At 41.8% G+C, this 17868-nt stretch overlaps 2 protein-coding genes across 14 annotated transcripts in view; one reads left to right on the top strand and one right to left on the bottom strand.

Moving 5' to 3' along the window:
- The window catches only part of PLEKHH2 (pleckstrin homology, MyTH4 and FERM domain containing H2), a 46630-nt gene extending 35344 nt beyond the window's left edge, over positions 1-11286 (bottom strand). For 3 of the 6 annotated variants that reach the window (XR_004306785.1, XM_015857468.2, XM_032443872.1), the window contains exons 1-2: positions 11170-11286; positions 7566-7695 (exon numbers count right to left, since the gene is read on the bottom strand). Coding sequence is in view for 3 of the 6 variants with exons in the window: in XM_015857468.2 (XP_015712954.1) it covers positions 7566-7688 (123 nt within the window). In the remaining 3 variants the exon portion in view is untranslated. Of the gene's footprint in view, positions 1-7565; positions 7696-10844 lie in introns of those variants that run through there. The other 3 variants (XM_015857469.2, XM_015857471.2, XM_015857472.2) reach the window with 3 other exon arrangements.
- A 111-nt stretch (positions 11287-11397) lies between these two features.
- Positions 11398-17868, top strand: part of THADA (THADA armadillo repeat containing) — a 147563-nt gene continuing 141092 nt past the window's right edge. For 2 of the 8 annotated variants that reach the window (XR_001553893.2, XM_015857465.2), the window contains exons 1-4: positions 14746-14942; positions 15924-16019; positions 17032-17126; positions 17575-17705. Coding sequence is in view for 7 of the 8 variants with exons in the window: in XM_015857465.2 (XP_015712951.1) it covers positions 15944-16019; positions 17032-17126; positions 17575-17705 (302 nt within the window). In the remaining variant the exon portion in view is untranslated. Of the gene's footprint in view, positions 11421-14736; positions 14943-15009; positions 15824-15923; positions 16020-17031; positions 17127-17574; positions 17706-17868 lie in introns of those variants that run through there. The other 6 variants (XM_032443870.1, XM_032443871.1, XM_015857461.2 and 3 more) reach the window with 5 other exon arrangements.

Here is a 17868-nt window from a genome sequence, read left to right as displayed (position 1 = left end):
TCCAGATTGGTTAAAATGGGCTTTGGAACTGCCTTCTAGTAGAAGCTATATATAGAAAATACCTGATTTTTTATGTGGTGCTTGATAAGCTTATAAATGGTTTGAACAATATGCCTGCGAACTATTCCAAAACACTGCATGTGACCAAAATTTTCCATTTCAGTTCTTTATTTGTCTGTTTAAACTCACATATTTCTTTATGAAAAGCACAAGTACCACTTAAAACCAAACACTGATTTGTCAGTGGCTGAGATTGCTCTCAGTGTTCATGATTACAGACATGCTTTATCCAAACTGTAGAGGCTGCAGTCAGAAGTGAGAATAAAACTGTTTGAGAAGCACAACTTGCTCTTTTTACAAGGTCTCTCTTCTGGTGGTTTAGCTTAAGAAAACACTGAAATGTTCCTCCTACTTCCACAACTCGTATATTAACAAGCTGAACAGGGTACATTCCATCCATTTTTTCAAACACTATTCTTTCTGTCTTGGAATTGATTTCTCTTCTACAGTAGACTTTAAAATAGGAATAGACAAAATCGAATGCTTTGGCACAAAAGTCTTTCCTTAGAAAAAAAGTTGAAACTTGGAAAAACATTTCTCAAGGGTGTAGGCTTAGTCACCAAAATGAAGAACTTCTTTCTAAACCCAACTTTGTTTTTGTTACAGATCTCCCAAAGTTCGTTGTAAGAAGGTTCAAATGTTCCTTGTGCTACTCAGATCAAGCACAGGGAATTTTCTTCACTACATTACTGGTTCATAACATACAGGATTTTACTGTCTGTCATTCCTTCTTGCATGAAAAGGGAATACCTTTTATAGAGGCTATAGCTTTACTTTTTCTTCAGATCCAACCAGAATGATCACTTAGGTTATGACTATTGTGAAACTCAGTGCTCACAACCTGGCACCTTGCAAGCTGCTACTTTTTCAGTGTATCCTCATTTTTTTCGCCTCCCATCTTAACAGTTTTTAAGCCAGTGATCAGGTAAAAAAGCCAGAATTCTCATGAAGAAAGAAAGCAGTGTCCTCTGCAGATTTCCTACCTAAACAACTCCTCCTCTTCATCTTTCTGTGTTCATCCTGTATTGTGATCAGAATTACGAAGTGTAAAAGCAGTGTAGGTTTATCTGTATGGGTGTATGTATGTAAAGGAAACTGTTGATCACAGCCTGAACCTCTGATTAACCATGTGAAGGAAGCGATGAGTCAGCTGCAGGAGCACAGGTGAAGGTAATTCAGCTGTGCTCCCAGAAGGGGTGGATCTTGGCTCCACCTCTCCTAGATGCCATTTAAGGGCTGACCACCACTAAGGCAGGATCTCTTTCTGAAGATTGCTCCTTTGTGGAGTTCTGTTGCTGAGCCTCAACATTGTCCTCTGAGTGAAGGCATCAGAGTTGGTGAGTCTTTTCCTTAGATACTTTCTGGCTATCTTTTTACATCTATATTTGTGTTATTCCAACTATGCATAACTATACTTGTATTACTCCAGCTATACAATGTATAAGTTCATATTATTTTCCTTTGAAGACTGCTCATAATGGTGTAGGCTTGCTGTCCCAGAATCACGGTCCAGGCCACAAAAGGCTTTTCTAGTGCTTACTGAGCATGTGAATATGAAAAGTAGTATTTTACGTTTCAGTCAAGTTTATTATAGTAAAATTATTGATTTATTATGGAGTTATATAAATTGAAAATACAGAACAGAAAAGTCTAGGGAGGGAACTCTTACAGACTCATTAGTCTCAGACAGCTGACAGCAAATACACAGGCACAAGAAAGTTAAATTCAGGAGTGGGATTTGGGGAGGCAGTGCAATGAAGGTGAAATGGTAAAAAGGGAAGTTCATGCTTTCTGACTGCCTTCTGTTCCAGCTCAGGTTTCATTCCAAGAGCTGAGCTGCAGAGACCTGCACGAAGACCTGCACTCGAGCAGAAGTAGACAATAACACAACACTCAAAGTTGTAAGAAGAGTGCAGACAGTGTTTTAACAAGGTGGGAAAGTGTACTGGGGCGTATGGTGGTGGGTAGAGAAAAGATCTCAGCACTTAAAACCATAACAGAAACGTATCAAAGTCTGTTTTCTTCACATCTATAGAAAGGCAGCTGTCTTCTTGGTTTTCTTTTGATTGTTGTACTGCAATTGGGGTAATTCTGCTACTTCTGCTGAACAGTGAGGTCTGATCAAAGCCAGAACAAAAATATTTAAATAGAAGGCTTTTGTCCCACACCACTGCCTGAGAGGTTATAGCCTTTGGATAGAAGGTACCAGTCAGAAGTCTACTCATTGATGTCTAAAAAGTTGAGTAACTGACTTGACTGAAAAAGAATTTACTTATGAAATTAAAGTGTGCAGGACACCTAGAGAACATGGATGCTACAGGAGCAAGTGATTCCAGAAATATAAGGAAGGAAGCATAATGCAGTTTGAAGACATGACAACAGATATTTAAAGCCTGAAAATACTCCCTGAGGGAATGAAAATTAAATGCATAATTTGTAAGTAGAAAACTTCCCTTCAGAAAAACTGAGAAAAAAACATCTTTTCACTTCAAGTGAAACGGTAAGGAAATCTTAGATGGCTAAGGATCTAAACTATGCCTGACCACTATCACAGCACCCATAACATCCATTATTTTTCCCCATCTCAGGTGGGCTGGAACAGAACCCATATTCCTGTTTCTGTACAGCAGAAAGGTATTTGTTCACTGACCTCAAAGCTAGGGCTGTTTTTTTTCACACCATTAGACAGCCTGGCTCCTAGGAGAACAATTACAACTGATTTATTGCTTCCTGATGTCTCCTTCCTCCCCACCCCATCCCCCCATCTTCATCCTCCTTACAAAGAATACAGGTTTAGCACATACAAAAGCAGTGAAACAAACAGCAACAAAAAACTATTATAAAAAGGCATAGCATAATAACAAAGGATAAAAACAGTTAAAAAGGTATAGAGGTAAAAGGGGCGTAAAATAAACTAAGACTTTTAAACTTTTATTATCTTCTACTATTGATGCAATTATTAAGTCATGCAAACCAACATCAGTCCACCCTGGGAGCACATACTGCACTGCCCAATTGCCTTGTGCGTAGAAATGGGTAGGAGCTTACTTGAGTGGAGTCTAGCAAGAACAGAGGTCCGGATAGTGTTCTTGCACTCAGTTTATATATTGGTTTAAGTTAGCAGCAAAAAGTGGGCCAGGTCAGCAGGGAGTTTACTACTTCAGCTGACTCAGTTACTTTCACCCTAAGAGCTTTCTTCTTGTCTCTGGGGATCAATTAACTTAAACTGGTGAAGGACTTGGCTCTGCAGCTCACCCACAACACAGGTGTTGTTCTCCTACCAAGATGATCCAAGTGATAGGAAAAGCATAATCTTTACATATGATGTTACATACGTGTTTAAGGTAAATAAGGTACTCACTGAGGCAAGAATGAGGGACAGCAAATTTTTCTGGTATGAAATACTAGTTAGGACCTAAACCTGCTGTTGAGTTGTATGATATATATATATTTTTTTATTCAATAAATGTTTCTTAATAAGCTTTTCATATGCATAAGCATTGAGCTGCATTAAAATAAAAGCTTCTACTTAAAACTCAGTTCCACTGACATCCTAAATTTGGCATAGTAGGGATACTTTCTACATCATTCCTTAAATTCCTTCAAAGACCTCTCCCACTTACAGCAGCTTCTGGGTAAAGCTCCAACAAGGTCTCTTTCTTTGCATGTTAAATTTATAAACATGAACTCTTTTCTTGGCAAAATGAAAACAAATAAAAAACCCGAGCAGATAAACAACAGTGAATGGATGAGTTCTCCAAAAACACTGTGTATTCCTCTGCTTCTGTTTTATCCCGAGTTTATTACATGGTTATAGTTGTGGTAGCCACAGTGCTGAAACAATTGTAATAGGAATTTCTCAAACTCATTAAACACTGAGGTTCAAGGAAAAGTACTTGCTTAAAAAAACCAAAAACCAAAAAACCCAACTCCTTGAAAAACAAAACATAAGAACAGTAAACAGTTGTTCTAAACTAGAACATATCTATTTTTAAAAATATAGTGAAGGCTTCCCAGGTTGATCAAATGTTTATTTGCAAAAGAGCCACTAAAGAAAATAACTTTGCAAAGATATTTGATTTTGAGTGTATAAGAAAAGTATATCAATTAATTCAAAGCCCAAATATGTTTACAGAAGGTCACAGACTCAAATAATAAAGAAGGATAGATTTAAGCAGACCCTCACCAAAACCTTGAGACTGAATTATAAAACACGTAAGGAAAAAATGCAATAATAATTCCTGACAAGAGACAACCACCCTATAATATAACAATCTGAACTCATCTTCCTGATTCACTGTCTTGAGAAGATGTCTCAGATACTTGCAGAAGGTTAGGAGGATTACCCCTCTAATTCATTTCTATTACCTTCTTATAGAGACACAATACCACTCTCACTCTCTCTTCTGCAACAATTACATAAATTATGTAATTCAATACCCATGAGGGTTTTATATCTGTCATACTATAGGACTATGATTTATCGTGCTGTTTTGAAGTAGAAGATTCTCTGCTGCTATTGTTCAGTGTTTTAGTACACATTTCATAGCACAGACATGATTGTAAACAAAACCACATTTAGCCTATGCTAATCAAAGTCATAGCGTGAATATTTGTGTGCTTTGCAAAATAGAAATTGTTTCATTCTGTAACTGCTAATAAGTATAGTGGGTAGCAGTAAGGACTGACATCAGCTGCATTCTTCTGTTGTCCCTAATACTAGGATGCCCATCAGATTTTGGCCAGTCAGTTTCTCTATACTAATTTTGCTATTTTCCAAATATATTTTTGAGTAGCAGTTGCATGCAGTTCAACATCAAAATCATGTGAATATACTCTTCCCTTTACAAATACTGAGGATTGTTTGTATACTTTGGAATTTTACAAATAAAAATGGGTGAAAAATAGCCAGGAGATCGTTACAAATGAAACCAACAAGCTTTTTAGTAGCACAGAATTAAAAAACCTGCTGATGGATTCAGCCTCATTTTGTTGAGCTCTGACCAATCAGTTTGATGCATGTCCCAAATGAACTTCAGTTTATGAATGAAAGATTCATAGTAAAAAGACAAGGTGACAAAGTGAGGAGGAAGATCATTTTCTTATGAAGTCTGTTAATGCTCTGTTCTGGGCTGCAAGATATTAAATGATCCCAACTAAATACTTCCTGGACCTGTGATCTTAATTGGAAAATATTTCTCTCGTTTTCACCCCTAGGAAACACTTAGCTTTTAGTAAACATTCCAAAAAAGTTGAGGCAAACTAAAACAAGGGCGCAGTAACATGACAAGCTCTTAAGAACTGGGTTTTTCCTCTACTTTGGAGTAATCTTTTTCACAGATGAGAGAGAATCTGTAATGTCCTTTGACTGCTTTGTTTCAGGCATAGTGCTGAAAGTCTGAGATTTTATCCCTTGCCTTCTGTTTGTTTTTTAAAGCACGGTTTCTGAAATGATATGATTAAGCATACATTCATTTTAATTGAAGGAGACACTTCTAGTTAGTGAAGAGCCTAGAAATGCAAACCATAAAGGAAAGAAGTGAAAGTCAAAGAGAAGTAATTCAAAGGTTACTTCTAAAATCTTTCTGTTTTTTAACACAGATGGTTTTGTGAAGTGCAGTTGATGAATCTTGATGTTTTGGTTGCCAAAATTATAATCAGCAGCAGCTGCTTAAAACAAGGCATTTATGGCAGCTGGAAAGTCCCTAGAATAGTCACATCTAGTGTTTGACTTCTACCCAAATGGTAGTGATCCAAAGTGGGGTAAAGCAACAGAAGATACGTAAGTCATCTAACAGCCCCAACTGCATAACATCCAGTGATCTGTTGAGCAGTACTACAGAGAGCATTGTACTCTTTGATGTGTGTTCATGATCACACCTTTGTATGTGGAATGAAGAAGACAAGAAGTTTTCCTTTTTTTTTTTTATCTTTCCTTTTAAGATGAGATCTCAAGCATTTGTACAGCTGGTCACTCTTTCAAAACCCAATATTGTGCAATACCTTTTTCAATTACACTGCTTTCCAACAGCAGCATTTTCAGACATCCCTAAGCAGATGTATTTGGAGTATTAACTCTAAAATTCAGCTCCAGCAGTGCCCAATATTATTATATAAAAGTTTTACATTGTTGTAAATTTTAATGATTGTTTTATTTTAACAACCAACTTAATGAAAAGACCCAGAAAATACTGAATTTTTCTCCCCATTTTTTCCATCTCAAGTTGAAGTTTTCTTCCTTCGCAGAAGAAAGAAGGTCACAGAAATTTAATAGTAACAAATTGCCAGGACCAAATGATATCCAGTCAATAACTGGATGATACATTTGAGCCAACTAATGATCTCTAAGTCTGTAGAAAAGTATTTAATGGAAACTGTAGGAGCAAAATTAGGGGGCATGCAGATAAATGATGATAGACTAGGGAAGAGATAAAGTGGCCATTCTGAGGAGAACTGTTATGCTACAGAGCAACTGAAGTTCCATAAGGAAATCACCCATTCTGCAGATAAGGGAGTTCTGGTTTATATAATCTGTGTTTCGTAAAGTGTTTAAAAGAAACAAACAGCCACAGGGTAGGAGGAAATCTACCTCCAGTGAACTGTCTCAGCAACTGCAGGGATTGGTTACTTAGTAGAGCAATTTGAGGCTAACAGTGGAGATCTGCAGAGATTCATTCATAGCATATGATGTCCAGCATAATCACAGACATTCAGTAATGGGTACTATGCAGTGCAGAAACACAGTTCCTTGATGGCATTTTGTTATTCAGAATAACAGAATCTTTCTGACTAGAATGACTTACAAGAAAGTCCTTACAAGTTTCAGTGACTGATCAGTAAAAGAAAAAATGAAGCATAACATCAAAATCTGTAGGATCTTGTCTAAATCCCAGAGTTGTGATAGACACCTCTATGAAAACGTATCTAATGTTCAATTTAGCTGTCAAAGTAAACAGAATCTTAAACATTTTATTAGGAAAGGAAGAGAGCAAATGTATGTAGATACTATTCATGGTTCTTAATATATGCACAAATGCATGTTTTCCCTGTTAGAATCCTATTTAGTTCTCCTGCCCCACAAAATATAGCAAAATTAGAATGATTCAGAGGAAACTGTGGATGCTAAATCGATTTATGGCTTCAAAGGGAGAACAGATAAGTTCACAAAAGAGAAGCATTAACTTAAGCATAGAAAGCTTAGAAGGAGAATGTGCTAAATATTAACTTTAATGTTGTACAATTGATTACTGGATATATGCTTTTCTCTGCATGAGATTTGCCAGGGTGTTACCTGAAAACGAACATTTTTGCTGGGAAATACAATGTGTGAAATTCTTTTACAGCATTAAAACACACCTATTTTCTATACATTTTTAAATGCTTTTTTTTCTTCCTCCTGAAAAAAATCCTAGGAGTTGTAATCTCAAACCACGAACAGAGAGAGATGAGCTCTCTTCTTCAAATAGCCATTCATACAGGCTTAAAATTCGTATCATGCGACCTACCTTTTCTGCTAACAGTTCTCTGATCTTACTTGCTTGAAGACGAAATTTCATTAGCTGTGACTCCAGAGTTAAACATCTTTCCTTCCAGTTTACAGTACCTTCTGGCTCTGAAAGATCAGCCATATTTACCCTGGAAAAAGGATGAGTGAAAAAAAACACCTCAGATTGAGTCTGTATTTAACATCTGACTTTTAAAATTAAACCTACCAGTCTATTTTATACAAATCTCAAGAATACTCACAACTACTGTGCATATACAGCTCCATAAAACATAGTGAAAGTACATTAGCTTACAAATGCCCTTATCGTAAAGGGAAGACTTCTGAGATCTATGTTGATAATATTCAGGTTTACCTTAATTTGATTTCTTCAGTTATTTCAGGTCTGCAACGTATTTTCTATATCATAAGTAGTGAAATGCCAAGAAGGATAACCTTATCTTACTGTATATATCCCTTCTTGCATAGCGAGACTTGCGGAGAACTAAACTTTAGCTAGGAAAATGCTTTGTATAGGTATAAGTATGTATGACTTAGCACCACGTCTGTTTTTAAGCTGGATTACTGATGGGTAGATGATACTTAAAGTGTTTTAAAATTGTTATGCTTATTCAGATTGTCTTGAATATTTGATCTCCTTGATGAGATACAATGTTGAGCTTATGGTTCCAGATACAAAAGCACGTAAGCAAATGGTCCCTAAATAGGTCCTTCCAAAAAAACAATGTATTCACATTAGATCTGCAGCAGATGTAACAGATCTCAGAACATCCTAGTTCATCTGTGTTTCAAGTTCAAACCCATGCTTTTATCTACATTTAACTGCTGAGAGAATTAAGCTCCATGCCCTTTTGGACAAGCACGGCTGGAAAAATTATTCAGGACGAGAACTGATTCATCATGCTTTAAGTCTGAGAAGCCAAGAAAATCACCTCTCTGCAAGCAGAAGGACTGGGCTCTGTTGTATTCCTGCTATTTGCAGGTAGCTTAATAGAGTAAGAGGAGGGCTGAACTCAACCACTCAGCCCAGAGTTCTTCCTTGCGAGTGAAAGCACATAGAAAAGCAAGTAGCCTTTTCTGTGATACACTGATAGTACTTCTTGGTTCATTCCTAAAGGTTCAATGCCATAACTAAGCAGGTGAAAAACTCTCTCAACTCTTCTTTCTTTTCCCATGCACTAATTACTTTGTTGCTTTTATTCTATAGCTAAGTTAGAAGAAAAAAAAAAATAGGAATATTTTTCACCATAGCTGTTTGTCTGGAGGTAACGGTTATGCTCTTTACCCTCTCTTTCTCTTGGCCTTGCAGGCTGTGTTTCAAGTTGTTAAGCACTGAAGTTACAACCATCCCTATTCAGGAATTCTTACTCTGGAGTTCAGGAATCCCTGTGGAACTGCTGGGATTTAAGCAAGTTATTAAAACAGCTTCCTGAACCCAGACTCTAAACTTTAAGCACAGAAGCACTCAGTCAGCTACAAGCCCTCTAGATGATCAATGTCTTGTACCATTTCACCCATTGCTTTCAGCTTGGACTTCCTAGGGCTGTGGGGAAATGGGTTCCTCCCCTTGTCCCATTCCTGATCCTCCCTCCTTATGTAGACTCCTCATGTGCATGGGGTCACTTCCAAGCAGCAGCTTCTCCTACTTTTCAAAAGGAGCAGAAGTTTCAGGCATGGACTGGGGCAGATGGTCTGTTCTCCCAAGTGATGAAGAATGACAATTTCCTATTAGACTGTCTATGTAGGATATACTTTTTTTACAATGCTTTTTGATTAATGACAGCTTCACAAATCAGACACGAACTCAGCCAACATCTGGTTAACAGTAGGAAATTTCAGTGCTTGCGGTGGCGAAAATACAAATGGATAAAGTAGGGAAAGAATTTTTGCTCTTTCATAGGGTGCAATATTACAGGGTGGAGTTAAAAATGTTTGTGTTTCAACAGACAAAACATGTGAGTGGATGGATTTCTGGCAGTGAACAACGCGTTCAGCCAAGCTGTTTCTCTACGTCCAAGCTAATTAATATTCTACTGTATAAACACTGCAGATAAAAAGTTTGAGAATAACTCTTTTATTGTGGGAAGTTTGTTAGAGATTATAATAATTTACTTCATACTTTCCAAAAAGCCATCGGGTTCTGGAAATATTTACAGGCACATAATGCACTGTTTACAATTGCGGAGTGAATGATCTTGCTTTGAATCAATGACTTCCTGTTTCTTGTTTGATTCCCCATGGGAGGAACAAAAAAAAAAAATGAGTTCATCTCTTTTGGCTTTAATGGAGCTCTCTGAATCAGCACTGTTAACCTACAGTCCTCCCCTCCTTCCTGCTCCGTTCCCACTGCAGAGCCCTCCTTTCCTCTCAGTCTTCAGAAATAAAACCTTTTGAAAAGTAAACTAAAAAAGCGCACCCATTAAAGTGGTAAGTTCTAATTATGTCATCAAAAATTAATTGAGACAAGTTTGACAAGTCTGGAAAGATTAAATTCGTCTTTTTCATTATTATTATTTTTTTTTAAGTTTATAAACCTCTTTGCAGGCTTCAAGAAGCCAGAATGTCACATTCTCCCCCCAAAAAAGGATTAAAATAATTTCCTTCTCTTTGCTGTCTGCTTGGAAATTATCAAAATACATTTCAGGGGGAAGGAGGGAACCGTGTCCCGGTTTTTTAAAGTCTGTTAAAAATTTACATATTCCTCATCACGCTGTCAGTGTTTTCCCCCGTTTTTAACAGAACGCTGTGTTCTGCTCATGTGTTCCATATGTCCTGTCACTGCTGGACTATGGGGGATCAGGCCTTCCTCTAGGAAGGGTTTGCACAGTGTGTGTTGGCTGTGCAATGGTGAGCGGCACCGTCCTGAAACACCACAGCCCCAATGGACAGGCTGCATCCCTCCCTTCTGCCACCCCAACGCTGCACTTCCAAATTATTTTTTGGAGCCAGAAGGTTGGGCAGGAGAAAGGAAATGGTGAGACACAAAGTGGACCTGTTTGGGAATCAAGGCAGCGTTTTCAGTTCTGTCACTGGCCAGGGCCCTTACTCACACAGAAACACTGCTAACTTTATTTTCCATTTGACTCATTTCGCATAATTCCGTGCCCAAACTGTACACTGAGCTATTTAAAACTGCCCTCAGAACCCCACGTACCAATGGTCCTCCTGCCATTCCCCCATGCTGGCTTGGGGTGAACACGTGCAGGGCGGCCAAGGCACACCACCACCCCCGCATCACCTCGTGCCCTGCTTCGGTGGCTGCACGTGTAAAGGTGCTTACACGTTTAATGAGATTCTGATAGCTGACGGCGTCGGCACTTCAAGCAGACCTTGGTGTTGTATGTTTACTGGGTATTCCGCGTACTTCTCGCTTTCCTTGTTCAGGGGTTCACAGCACTGGGGCCGCCCGCACCTCTCGGCACCGCCCGCCGCCCCCCGGGTTCCAATTCAGCATCACGGCCGTGACCTCACCGCACGTCACCCGCCGCCGTGATGCCCCCCGCCGCCCCGCGGGGCCGCCCGGAGCTCCGCGCCCCCCGCCCGGCTCGCCCCGATCGGCCCCGCTCGCAAAGGGAGGGAGGGAGGCGAGGACGGGAAGCTCAAACCTGATGACCGGCCGTGGCTCGCCGCGCCGGGCGCCGTCCGGGCTGTGGGCACTGCGGGGCCGCGGCTGCCCGCCCCACCATCCCCGCGGCGAGCGGAGCGGCCGACTGAGCGACGGCCGCCACGGCCACTGAGGAGCGGGGGGCCGCCCACGGCAGGGCACCCGGGCGGGGCCTGAGCGGAGGGGCGGTGGGAGGACGGCGGAGGGAGCGCGGAGAGCGGGCAGGGCCGCGGTGCCCCCGGCAGGGGCAGGGTAGGTGCGCGAGGACTGACCGATGCGCCCGACGCGCCCCTTCCTTGGGAGGGAGCGCCGCCTTCATCCCCGTGTCCTCATTCATTCGTTGGTGGGGATTTTCCCCTGACTTGTACTACATCTCCAAAGAGGAGAACGCGTTAGGTAGACATCATCGCGTGTCCCGATGTTCGCCGGCTGTAACGTCGGCATTTGCTGCTACTTACATTTCTCCTCTTTGTGGAAGGTTGTTACGTACAAACCCAAGCGCTGGATCCGGGCAGTCAGCTCTGGAGCTGTGATGGTAGGGATGAACGGCTCCTGCGTTGGGTTTGTGTCTATGTGTATCAACCCCATGTGCGCTGCTGTCGTAACAAGGGCAGATGAGCAGGTGCACGTGTAGGGACTGTGCTTTGGTTGGGCTGTGAGCTGGAGAGGTCTCCAGTTGTACAGGTTCTCCAGGTGCTTAAACCAATTGCGGTTCCATGCAGTGTTCTCCTGGTGTTCATTTCACATGTATGTACAGTGATGCAGCCTTCTTGTGTACACTGCCCCTCATACTCATCTAGGACTCACTGAAAATACATGTTTTTGTGACTGAAAGAAAATAAAAGGTCCCGAAAGCTCCCGTATCCCATCTGGTGACCCACACGATTTCACTTTTTCCTATTCAGTTCAGCTCAGCTCCAGTTTTCCACTCTGCTGCTTAAAGCATCCAAATAACTTCACCGAAACCACTCATATGCTGGTAGATTCCTAAGTGCCTCGCATTTTTTAAACACTTGCCACTGAAAAATGTATTAAAAATACAATCGTTGGAATGGCAAGAAATAATTAATTTATACTTAATATCTTCTGCATAGAATGCCTTGAAATGCCACATTAGAAACAAATGAACTGGGGGAAAAAAAAAAAAAAAAGCTATTTGTTCAGATTGAAATATTTGACCAAACGATGAAAAATCATCCCTCTGTTCCTAAGCAAAGCTGTACAAAATGATTTCGTATGGGCGTTTAACACAGACTTTGTATCGTTTGCCTGGAGTGGTTCCCGGCGCTGTAGGGAGCGCTGGGACGGGGCAGAGAGGGGCTGTGCGAGTGGCAGCGTCGGACCGCGAGAGGGAGAGCAGAGCCCGCTGCTCCACGAGAGGTTTGGCTGCTCGTTGTGTGGCTTGACGTTACCTTTGGCTTCAGGTGGTAGTAACAGTGCTCTGCAGCCGTGCGGCCCTGATAGGTAAATGCCCAGTTTCAGGGTGTATGAGACTTTTGTGATTACACAGGTTGCGATTCTGACACGCAGCCTTATGAGCCCGCCACAACAAATGGGGCTTTTTCTGCTTCTCTATCACATGGACAATCACTGTGACCACTAGGTTTAGGTAGTTAAGTCTACAATTGGAAAATGTATTCCAATAAGCACCTTGCTATTCGAAAACCTCTGATCACAAATCATCTGCTGTCAGATCATTTATACCTGAATTTTTAGAAGGATTTCATGTATTTTAAACTTTCAGTAGTACAAAAAGATCCCGGAGTACTGTTTGTATTAGTTGTCATGCAAAAATTAATAATAATAAGTGAATGGATGATCTTCAGCTACTGTTATAATTCAGTGAAATGTATCACTTAGTCTTTCCAGAAAGAAGGCAGCTTTAAAGGTTTTATTTAAGTGGATGAGGGACAGGAGAAAGATAATTCCTCTTCAGTTCACATTATCACCATGACATATCCTAAAATGTCGCTCTTTGAAGGCTACAGCTTGTCTTTCAGGGACAGGAAAATAGCATCTGACATAAAGGAGCTGTAATGCTTTGATACCTCTGAGTGGAACAATCTGTACTCATTTCGATTACTGGTAAAGGCTCTTTTCCCCCTTTTTTAACTAAGAAAAACACAGCCTTTGACAAAGTCTGTAGTTTGCCTTTGAAAGCTTAACCTCTTTTTAATTGTTTGGCGCCACAGAGTGGTAAAACGTTGTATTGCTCCGAATAACATGTTTCCAAGCTCACGGTCTTCCTTGAGAATAGGCTCTCAGTGTAAACCGTTCTGCTCACCGGAGACAGGCGTGCTGACCTGAGCTCCAGGAGGCCAACATTTACAGCTTCCAAATTCAGGCTTTCAGCAGTTGTGGGTCAGAATGTTTCCTTCACGAGGAACCAACTTTGTAGGTGTTGATTTGCTGCAACTATGATGTATGTAAACACAACACTGTAATGTTTGTAAACATAAACCTCATGTTTATAACCACAAATCCAGCACAGAGGAAACATCTGATGAATTGCAGAGATGGGCTCAGCCTTCCCAGCAAATTCAGCCCCATGCCCTGCCTGTCCCAGCCTGTGCCTGAGGAAATGAGGTGTCACTTCCCAGGGCGCTGCCCCCACCTCCTTGTGCTTTAGGGACATTTTAAGCCAGAAGTTTTGTTTTGAAACTTTTCCTGGGAGTTTGTTGTTTTCCCTCCATGACACAGTGCAGCTGCTTTTGGACACGTGTAATTTTTCAAGAACCAGAGCTTCACAGAACAACCAACTCCGTGGTTTAAGTCATTCATTTTAGTTTGGATGTGCCACTTGCTAGTTTTGTTAGGTGCACAGCAGGGCACAGACACCGTGAATTCAGTGGCCTGTTGCTCCTTATCAGCAGGAACAGAAATTATAGGGTGATGCTTTTCCGATGTAGTTGAGCTGGATAACCCATGCCTGGATGGCTGCTCGTGATACAGCACATTTGGAGCCGTAACAGGATCCATGACATACAGTGTAGTTTTGTGTGGAGGTGTGTGGTGAGTTCTAAGTGATTTTGGGATACAGGAAACTCGGTGCTGTTGGGGATCAGAGCAGGTAAAGTGTATGTCTCTTATGTGCTACTCTTTCCTTTCTGTAACTGTAGTACCAAAGCCCCCTCCAGGAGGCAGGAAGCAGCTGACAGTTGTCCCTATGAGGACAACCTCATTTTGTAGGCTCAGTTCAGTGACTGAGCAAAGCAGGCAGATGGTGTTGTATTAAGATCCATCTGACATACCTTCAAGAAACAGGTAGATGTGGCACTGCGGGACACAGGTTAGTGTGCATGGTGCTGATGGGATGACTGGATTTTACAGGTCTTTTTCAACCTTAATGATTCTATGATTCTAAGAGATGCCAACTGCATGAATATAAAACGTACAGGTCTTGAAGGAACTGCAGACATAGTGAAGATGGTCAGAGATGCTGCATCCACTGAAATGAGGATACAGCTGTTGGACTGAGCGGGGACCCGCAGGGGATGCCCAGCCTGAGCCTGCACACAAGGCAGGGAGGAAATCACCGAGCCGAGGGAGATGCCCAAATCATTTCCCACGCGTATAGATACAGCAAAGCTTCCGGTGCAGCACGTTTCTGCCCCACTCCCCCCGTCCGCCCCCGCTCCGGCAGCGTTTGCCGGAGGAGGCGGCAGGGCCGAGCCCTGGGGCGGGGAGCGCTCGGTCCGGCGCGGGCGGCACGTGGTGCGGCGGAACCGGGAAGGGAAGAGGAGCTGCGCAGCTGGACGAGCCTCTCCCGGCCGGGTAAGGGCCCGGGGCGGGCACGGTTTGCTGCCGTTTCGCCTCCTCCCGCTCTGCCCCTCCGCTGCGCCGATGCCGGACCTCTGCAGCAATGGCGGTACCGCCGCCCGGCCCGGCCGCTCCTCAGGCCCTGCCGCTCACCGGGCTGTGCTGGGGCGGCACGGAGCGGCACCATGGCGGGGCGCGGCTTATTCTGTAGGCCGCCGTGGTCGGCGACTGCGCCGTGTCTACGCAGGGCAGCACGAGGCCCACTGCTGCCCAGGGGGGAGGCACCTCTGGGAGCTGCGCCGAGCGGCGGAGGGGCTCTCCGTGCTCTCCGTGCTGGGGGGTCCTCAGAAGCAACCTGCACACCGGCCTGAGCAGCGCTGCTCCAGCAGGGGCTGCAGCTGAGGGGATCCCTGCCGGCCCCATCGCTCTGTGGGGATGAGCTTCTTAGTGGAGCTGTAGCACACGTTTACTTTCTGTTATTTTAAGGAGGAGGAGCAGATTACTACTCGTAACACCTGTTGTAGTGCACAAAGAACTGGCCGGTCTGCTTTTAAGAACCTAAAGCGCTTCATTGCATGGTCCTAACCTTACATTGCTACCATTAAATAAATCAAGTAGCGTACAGCAGAGCAGCTGGCGTTTTGTGGTATCATTTGTGTGCCCATGCATGGTGATGCTCTCAGAACGTTTAAGGGACACACCACAAGCTGCATAACCGGTGCAGTAAAATTACCACTGAGGGCATCTGTGGTTCGTTCAGCAAACTTGAACTTGTGTTTTTTGTATTCCTCTTCGTGCCATGAAGTTGTGGCAAATTTGGGGCAGAATAATTGGAAGGGTTCAAAATATAGAAAAGAGAGCTATTCTCTTGCAAAAGGGATTGCATACATAATATGGTAAGCTTTATTCTGTGAAAAGACCTCTGTGTTCATAATTATGCTTGTTAAATAATGCGTTTTGCTGGGTTTTTTGTTTGTGTGTTTGTCTTTGGAACAGGTGTCCCTCAATCATCTAAAATGGTTTTGAAGAAGAAGAAGGAAATTTGGGTTGATGCGTTCTCTCTTGATTGTCAGCAGCTTGAGAAACTTCAGGGTAAGGTTGCTTTCCTCAAACTAAACTTGTACGATTCCTTTTTCTATCAGAATGTAAGTAACTACTGAAATTGCTGTTTAGATTTATTTTGTTTGTGATGTTTTATTTTTGTGCACTTTTGTTCTTTTTTTTTTTTATTTTTGTTGTTGTTGCTGTCTTTGCTTTGTTTATTGCTATTGATAATGATTTCTTACTGTTTCAGAATTAAAAGAATCTTTAGGTCACTGTGTCTTTGGTTTGCAAGCTATTTGTCCTGTTCGATCTGTGATGAAATGTTGTTAGAATGTCCTCTGTGTGATCCCTCTTGCAGGCCTGTAATTCAGGGCTACCTGAAGTACTAGCCATAGTAGTACTGGTACTATATGCGGGATAAAGCAGAATTGTAACGTATCATGGAATGGTTGAGGTTGTTAGGGACTTCTGGAGGTCACACTGAGAGTCTTTTCACAGCCTTTGCATTTTCTGTAGTTAACCTGATTTAAAGATACTGTTAAAATGCTCTTCTATTCTGCAGTGCTTTTTGCTTGAGGTAAACTACTGATATTAAAAAATAGACAAAACTCAATAACACAGGAACTGAATGCTTAAGTTTCTGTGAGTTCTTGTTTCTCAGCCTTACAGTTGAGAAGAAATGAACTGTCAGACAAGAGATCATCTATCTAATCTAGTGTTTGTTGTCAATAGGGAAGATCAAATTTTCTTTTGAGGTACCTGCAGCAGGTAGGTAGGAAGTAGTCCTGGGACAGGCTGGTTTCATTTTGAGTTTAGCCCGAGCTGTGGTCCTGGGCAGTCGGCTCTAGGTAGCCCTGCTTTTGAGCAGGGAGGTTGAAGCAGATGACCTCTGGAGATCCTCTCCAACCACAACAGTTCTGTGATGATATCTTCGTATTCAGGTTAAGGCCTACTATTCCTTCACAGAGGAGCCAGTGATTGCTTATTATACGTTGCATTTTCTTCATGTGGTTCATTATAATTCCTTTTTAAAAAGAGATTTTTTTTTTTCCAAATATAGGGTTTTCAAAGGCTGAAGAGCAAAATCTGGCCTCTCTGCTTCTGCACTGTGCACAACTGAGCAATGGCATCCAGCAGATCCAATGTATTAAACAAGTAAGATTTCACTGGTGTTAGTGTGGTGTCTTGGAAGCAGTGATGTATCGCGTGCACTGCTAGTGGGAAATATAGTTCTGAAATAGACTCTAACCTTTTAAGTGCCCCTGTGAAATGGTAAAATGCAGTTGTTACTCGCTCCTGAATATGCTTTGTGAAATCAAACCAAATAATGCTTTGTGAAAATGTATTTCTAATCCAAATTGGTGGAGGCTGTGGTTACTGAGTGAGTAGCGGAAGGCAAGTGATAACAAATTTTGAGGTTGTATTTATGTATTTTTGCTAGCAGAGGTGTTCTTGGAGTGTATTTGACACCTGAATCTCAACACGGTATGCTAAAGAAAGGACTGGTTTACATCATATACTCAAATGAGAGGGAATTCCACCTCTTTTAATTATGAGGACAAGTGCAGTTTGTTTTACTGATCAAGTGCTCTCTTGTTTATAGATTACGCCTTTGGTAAAGACAATGGATCAAAGCTCTACATGTGATCACATGCTTAAAGCTTGTTTGGAAATTTTGGGAGAGATATACTTTTCATTGGATGTGAAGAATCCCCTGAAAAAAGTATTAGCAAGGTAAAGAATTGGATAATACCTTATTTATTTATTTTTCCTTGTATTGCCTTCCTTACCTAGAAGTTGGTAACTTTCACGTACTCCAAATTGCTGAAAATATTTAGTATTCATATGTGAATGTGCTTTTTTTTCTTACTTGGTTAGTTTAAAAAAGTAAGTGCAA

Source organism: Coturnix japonica, chromosome 3 (assembly GCF_001577835.2).
Source record: "Coturnix japonica isolate 7356 chromosome 3, Coturnix japonica 2.1, whole genome shotgun sequence".
NCBI lineage: Eukaryota > Metazoa > Chordata > Aves > Galliformes > Phasianidae > Coturnix > Coturnix japonica.
This window is presented reverse-complemented; position numbering and strand designations above follow the sequence as displayed.